We start from the raw sequence: 7,723 nt of genomic DNA, 5'->3' as shown, positions 1-7,723 counted from the left end.
TCTGGTTAGTGTCCTGATAATGGGCTCCTTGTGAGATTGTCTCAGGACTTTAGCAGAAGGCTGTTTGCTGTTTTCCAAACTGGCTCATCAGCACCAAAATGGAGACCAACTGTTCCCTGAAGGTTGTAGGTGATCAGAATCCATTTTCCTGGTATCTCTCTTTCTTGGTAATTGGGTAAATGGTAATGAAAATCTATATTAAGATAACCACTTGACTTGGGAGCTGGTTCTGTGGGCAAAGTGCTTACCATATAAGTATGAGCCCCTGAGTTTGAATCCCCAGAAACTGGAACCCCTAGAATTTACATAAAACACCCACCTGTCATCCAGTTTCTACAAGAATGAAGACAGGAGAATCCTGGAAACTCAAGGGCCAGGTAGTTTGTTTTAGGCATCAAGCGAAAAAAGTGGAAGGCAGGATGCAGTACCTGAAGTTGTTCAGTGGCTCCACACACTCATATAGATAAACATACACCATTCACACAAACATACATCATACATACAAACACACATCATTCACACAAACATACATCATACATACAAACACACATCATACACACAAACACACATCATACACATATCATATACACTAATACATATCATACATACATTAGACATACAAAAGATTAAAGCAAACAAAACAACTACTTAAAAAGTCAAGCACATGGAGCTGGAGAGATGGCTTGGGTGTGGTTAAGAGCACTTGCAGCTCTTGCGGAGGACTTCCCAAAATGGCCACTCACAACTCTCTGTAACTCACAACATCTGCCATCTTCTTCAGACATCACACACGAGTGGTGCACATACATAGATGTATGCAAAACATTCATATACATAAAAAAATAAATAAAAATTTAAAAAGCCAAGCACTGTGGCCTATAGTAGCAGCACTTGGGAGATACTGGCAGAAGAATCAGGAGTTCAAGGTCATTCTTGGCTGTACTAGTAAGTTATATGAAATGCAATGCAAAATTCATGGAAATGTTTTAGAGAAGAAGGATGGTAATTTTTCCTCCCCCCCCTTTTTTGGGGTGGTGGTGGTGGGCTGTTTCTGAGGACTGAGCTCAGGACTGTCTGCATTCTATCTCTAGCCACTGAACTAGATGTCCCTCCCACCCATTAGTAGGTGCTTTCAGCCTTTTTAGGTTGATATAACAACAACAAATACAATATCAACAATAAAAAAAGAGTTGTGTGTGATATTGCATGCCTTTAATTTCAGGACTGGGGATGCAGAGGTAGATGGATCTCTGAATTGGAGGACAGCCTGGTCTACAGAGAGAGTTACAAGATGGACTGGGATGCATATAGACTCCCTGTTTCAAAAACCATAACCAAAACCAAAAACCAAAACAAAACAACCAAACAAGCAAATAAAAGGCCACCTGCCTCTGCCCCTCAAGTGCTGGGATTAAAAGTGTTCACCACCAGGTCCACCTAAATGAATAAAAACACTGGGCTGGAGAGACGGTTCAGCCTTTAAAGGGGAGGCTCACAACCAAAATTAAATTAAAACATTTGTGTGATATGATTAGGTAGATTGACACATAAAGGTCTCAGCCATGCTCACAGTACTGGGCACAGAGTGAGACAGCTGTTATTATGACAGGCTGAGGTAAAAAGGTGATTTTGCCATTTTAATTATAGATAAATATAATTGCTAAATACCAAAACAACAGTGGAGAGCATGGTTGATTTAAGAATTGTAGTTAGCTTGTTACTCTCTGTCAAATTTCCCTCTAAATGAAGGATTACAATCTGTCAGGGCTTGTTGACTTTCTTGTACTTAAAGAAATGTCAATGCCTTACACTCCAGCATTTATTTGTTGATCTTTTATTACTTGCTAGGGAATTTTCTACCCTTCAGTGTTGGGGGACTTCCTGTCCATTCTGAACTTGCTATTCATAGTCATCTCCATTCTGGCTAATGACAAGTCCTGTTTTACTATTACAAAGAAGTTGCATCTTTAATTTACATACATGACTTTCTTCTACTTCTCAGATCTTAGATCTGACAGGGCTGAGAAACAATGAAGCCCACATGAACCTCTGTGTCAGTTCTGAGATCAGTGGGACAAAATGTGAAACGGAAAGGAAAGGAAAGGCGGATCTGGGTAACTGGGAAGTCTAGTTCCCTCTCATAAATCACACAGAAGACCAAGGTAATGGTGAGTGTTCTAATAACAGGTCTAGTATCAAGTCCTGCTTTGGCTTTTTAACATCCTCTAGGACTTAACAGCGAAGGGAACCACAGATTTTTTTTTTTTTTTTTTTTTAGGTTGTAGTAATTATGCAACAATACTACTTCCTAAGTGCGTTAACGACCCAGATGGTTCTCTTAGAAATGCTAATTTGCTTGGACAATGTTGTAAGGAAGATCTGTGTAAATATTGATTTATTTCACCAACTTTCAAACTTTTCACTATCAAAGTCCTGCTTTCTGAAACAAATGAGTTTCTGTTATTTATCCAGCGCCTAATATTTTGAAATATTTTGTCTACATAAGTCAAGATATTTATTTTTAACTTTAAAATTGTGTGTGTATTCTCGTGGGCGGGCACACGCGCCATAGAACGCACGTTGAGGTCCGATGATAATTTGCAGGAGTCAATTCTTTCCTTCTACTGAACTTGGGTTTCCAGGCTTGGTAGTACGATGGCCCTAATTATTTAAATAATAAATTATTTCTCACCATTTGCAAACGAACCAGCCATTTAGAGGCTTTCATTGGCACGTGAAAATGCGGTTACCACACTGGTTTCGTGAAGCTAGCAGACTGCTAAGACCCGGGTAGCTAGTCGGCGGTCCTAGAGCCTCATCGAATTTGCATAATTAACAATATCATCTTCAGTTACATTTTTTGGTTTTCAGTGTTCTGGATGACAGGAAGCCAGAACCCGCGACAGGAGCAAGATAAAAACCGAAAACCTCCAGTAGGAAGCGTTCTTCATGATCCTTCTTTCAGGTATTCCCGGCGGACCTTTTTCCGGTCTCCGTGGCGCGAGGATTTGGCTCCACCCCATCCCAACCCCACCCCAGCCCCGCCCCCGCAAGAAGATGTGCTCTAGACCGGAAGGGCTTCTTGCTGCAATCCTATAGCCAACCACAAGGAGGCGACAGCGGCTTCGATAGAAAAGAGGACTTTCCTAATGGCGGAAGCGGAAAAGGCGGGACTTACGAAGCCAGGTCAGTCAATCACTGAGGGTGAGCCTGCAGGCTCAAAGGTGTGCCCTTTCTACGCGTGTTCTTCGCTCGGCTGCTTGTGAAGTTCCACCCTCATGGCGGAGATAATTCAGGAACGCATAGAAGACCGAATCCCGGAGTTGGAACAGCTGGAGCGCATCGGACTCTTCAGTCACGCGGAGATTAAGTGAGAGGATCAGGGAAGAGGAAGGACTGGGGCGGACTTAAGAGAGCTTCGGGCGAGTGTGGAGGGGACCGGCGAGCGGACTTTTCTGAGCCTGTTTTTAACTACCATTCTAGAAGAGGGAAAAGCTAGTTGCTGGAATTTGGTGACGGTCAGAATTCAACTTTAACGTATCGCAAGACGATCCATCAATCTGTTTACTCGTCAGTCATACTGACAGTCAGGATCTTGGGGCCGTGAGGTGATACAGCCAGGATTCTAGCCCATGAAGGGACTACTGGGCAATGTGAATGGCGGGAGAATTCAGATTAAAAAATGGTTATAGTTTAAAGGTTTGGGGTATACAACTTTAGATATTTGTGAACGGCGCATGGAAGCCCAGGGGCATTGGGTAGGCCTTCCTAACTAAACTTGTACTGGGGACCTTTCAACTCATTTCATAGGCTTCTTTAGAGCCCTGCCTCAGCTCCCATGGTTGGCATTCAGTAACTCGGTAAAAATCAATTACTTTTAGTGATTTTTCTGTGACAATTCACTTTACCATGACTCTAGATGCAAGTACAGTAATGTGAGTGTAGGATCTGCAAAGTAAACATTAGGAAACACAGCGAGGTCTCTTAGAAAGTGCTAGATATAGCCGGGAGTGGGGGCAACGGCCTTCAATCTCATCACTTGGGAGGCAGAGGTAGGCAGATCCCTGTAGGCTAGGCTAGCCTGGTCTACAAATCAAGTTCCAGGACATCCAGGGCTATACAGAGAAACCCTGTCTGGAAAAACAGAGGGAGGTGGGGTGCTAAATGTGTTATTCTTAAATATTGTCTTGCATATTCTGCCTTTACCTAGAACACATGTGTGCTCACTCCTTTGTAGTAATATTTAGATAGAGACAATTTAGGTTTTAAAAACTTACATACTGATAATATAGAGATCCAGGGTTTTAGGATAGAGATGTGGTTAACATAAAAACCTAAGCTTTGAGTCTAAGAGCATTGCAGAATGCTTGCTTAGTATGCACAAGGCCTTGGGTTTGATTCTAGGGAATGTATATACACACACACACACAAAGACAAGCCCCTAAGTTGCCTAAATTTGGAGGAGAAATCTTTGTTAGTAGTATATATAAATAATTAAAAGCATTAGGCATTACTTTACTCTGCTGGTGGGAACAGCAATGATCCTGGCAACTAGGGTGATTCTCCTGAAAGTTTAAGATTATATGTGGATGTTCTTAACAGCACAGAGGTAATTGTGTAAGAGAATAAAAATAAGTGCTTTGCTTGTGGAGATAAAGGTTCAGGAACTAGATGTTTCTGTTAAACATGTGCTTTCCATATATCTTGAAATAAAAGTAACTTCTCAAATGTTACAGTGTAACCAACCGTCTTTCTCTGCAGGGCTATCATCAAGAAGGCTTCTGACCTAGAATACAAGATAAATCGGAGAACCCTCATTAAGGAAGACTTTATCAACTATGTTCAAGTGAGTGAGTCTGTAGCTTTTAGGCCCTTCAAAAACTTTCAGACAGTTATAAGCTTCACACCCCTTGTGTGTGGTGCCTAAGAAGGCCAAAAGGAATGAGGTGTTGGATACCCTGGGCCAGGAGTCACGGATAGGTGTTAGCTGGGTGGTGGGAACAGAGCCCAGGCCCTCTGTATTAGTGAAAAGTGCTCTTAACACTGTATAGCCTGGGCTACGTTTTTGTTCGTTTGTTTTTGGAGACAGGGTTTCCCTATGTAGGCATCGCTAGTGTCTTAGGGATTTACTGCTGCGGACAGACACTGTGACCAAGGCAACTGTTGTAAGGACAACCTTTAACTGGGGCTGGCTTACAGTTTAGAGGTTCAGTCCATTATCATCAAGGTGAGAACATGGCAGCATGCAGGCATGCATGATGCAGGAACTGAGAGTTCTACATCTTCACCTGAAGGCTGCTAGTGGAAGACTGACTTCCAGGCAGCTAGGATGAGGGTCTTAAAGCCCACACCCACAGTGACACACCTACTCCAACAAGGCTAAAACTTCTAATAGTGCCACTCCCTGGGCCAAGCATATTCAAACATGACATCTAGCCTGTGCAAACCAGGCAAACTCCTGCCTCTGCCCCCTGTGCCTGTGCCACACTCCCTGCAGCCTCTGTTTCCCTTCAGTTTACACAGGGCTCTGGGGGGTATTTGGAAGTCAACAATGTAGAAACCTTGATGTAAAGTGAGTCAGTAGAATTAGAGATGGTGAACCTTAGAGAAGTGGAAATGATTTCCCAGTTGGAAGAGCCACCTTTCTAGGCACTAGGTTGATTAGTTTTAGAGAGTATAATTATTAAATAGTATAATTATAAACACACAGACACAGCATTTAGTGGCAAAGATAAGTGTATTTCTGTTGAGTTTGATAGCAGCCTGGTCTGCATTGTGACTTCCAGAACAGCCAGGGGATATATTACGAAGCCCTGTCTCAAAACATACCCACAAACAGCCTCTTACATGTGTGTCTACCTATTTGCATTCAATCTTTTTAACTTACCATGACACGTGACATTTTTTTATTTATTTATTTTTTTTTTTGTGGTTGTAAATCAAACCTAGGGCCTCACGTAAGCCAGGCAAGTGTTCTACCAAAAAGGTTACATCCTTAGCTCTTGTTTCTTAATTTTTATGTATTTAATTTTTGTTTGTTATTTTGTTTTTCAAGACAGGGTTTTCTGTGTAGCCCTGGTTGTCCTGGACTTGTCTCTAGTCCAGGCTGGCCTTAAATTCTGATATCTGCCTGTCTCCTGAGTGCCGGCTGAGTTAGAGGTGTGTGCTACCACCATTATCCGGCTCTAATTTTTAAGTTTTTTTTTCACATGTATTTATTTAGGTGGGGTATGGGCATATGTGGGATGCTTGTGGAGGTAAGAAGACAGCTTGTGGGGGTCAGTCCTACCATGTGACTCAGCTCAGGTCCTCAGTATGCCAGGAAAAGCCTTTGCCTGCTGACCCATCTCAATGTCCCACTAACCCTCGGTTTTGAGACAGGATCTCACTTCGTAGCACAGGCTGGCTTCACACCGTTCTCACATCTCATGTTCCTGAGTGTTAGGATAAAGCATGTGTTACAGCCTGGAGAGATGGCTCAGTGGTTAAGAGCACTTGCTGCTCATCCAGAGGACCCAGGTTTAATACCCAGCCATATGGTGGCTCACAACTGTCTGTAACCTTAGTTCCATGGGGGAATATGATGCCTTTTTCTGGCCTCTGCATATAGCACTCTGTACTCACACTGCACCAGCATGATGTGGGGAAAACACCCATACGCTTAAAAATGAAAGGAGAACAAAAGGATATATTTTTCTTTCTTTTTGGCTTTTTGAGACAGGGTTTCTATGTATAGCCATGGCTATTCAGGAACTAGTTCTGTAGACCTGTGGCCTAGAACTCACAGATTCATTCACTTGCTTCTTCCTCCTGAGTTTTGGGAGTAAAGGTGTGCACTACCACTCCTGGCTATGTTTTTATTTCTAATATTTATTTGCAAAGTGCAAGCTTTGATTGAGCTGTATGGGTAAGCTACATGGGACTTTCTAGGCCTGAAAGTTCTCATGAGCCAATTTTTGGCTCTCTTTTTTTTCCTTCAGTAATTATAATTGGATCCGGACCTTTGTGTGTGTGCTCTACAAAATAGTTTTTACTATTTGACTTTTTCAAAGAGCTGGGAATTTAACTTGAAACTGCTTCCTAAAACTGGGGCTAGCTGAATTGGTCAAGTGTTTGCCTAGTATGTATAAAGCCCAGGTTCCACCCACACTGTTAGGGTGGCGCACAGTGTGTAATTCTAGCTCTCCCATAACCGTGGCACTTGGAGGAAGGAGAATCTTTTTTTTTTTTCCGTTAATTTACTTATGTATTTGGAAGGGGAATCTTATTCATGGTCATTCTTGGTTACATAGTAAGCTCTGAGCCAGCTTGGAGCTACATGAAGCTTAATCTCAAAAAACTAGAGAAGAAAAAATATAAAAGAAAAAAAGCAATCCCTGCTTCCATTTTCCAAAACCTGGGATTATAGGTGTGTATTGCTTTGCCTGGAGGTGTTGGGCCTTGTGCATGCCAGGACAGTGTTTTGTTTTTTAAGAGTCTCACTGTGTTGTCCTGGCTGTCCAGGAAGTCCCTGTGTAGACCAGGCTTGTACTCACAGAGGTCTACCTGACTGCTTCTGGAGTGCTGCGATTACTGGAGTGTGCTGCCATGCTGGAAATGTATCTCTTCCCATACCTTCCTAGCACCCTGAACTCTCCACCCTCCTCCAGTCTTAGCCTCTGAGGTGTAGACATGGGCCATAGTGCCTGACTCAGATTTTTTTTTTTTAAAAAACCAAAAATTT

General features: G+C 42.5%; 1 protein-coding gene across 1 annotated transcript in view; it reads left to right on the top strand.

The window, feature by feature from the left end:
- The first annotated feature begins 3,240 nt into the window (after positions 1-3,240).
- Positions 3,241-7,723, top strand: part of UTP6 (UTP6 small subunit processome component) — a 26,795-nt gene continuing 22,312 nt past the window's right edge. Inside the window, exons 1-2 of the mRNA XM_080922528.1 lie at positions 3,241-3,370; positions 4,762-4,846. Of these exons, the coding sequence (XP_080778654.1) occupies positions 3,279-3,370; positions 4,762-4,846 (177 nt within the window). The 5' untranslated portion in view covers positions 3,241-3,278. The remainder of the gene's footprint in view (positions 3,371-4,761; positions 4,847-7,723) is intronic.

This window comes from Micromys minutus, assembly GCF_963924665.1.
Source record: "Micromys minutus genome assembly, chromosome: 10".
Classification (NCBI taxonomy): Eukaryota; Metazoa; Chordata; class Mammalia; order Rodentia; family Muridae; genus Micromys; species Micromys minutus.
The sequence above is the reverse complement of the archived record's forward strand: the minus strand, read 5'-3'. Positions and strand labels throughout refer to the sequence as shown.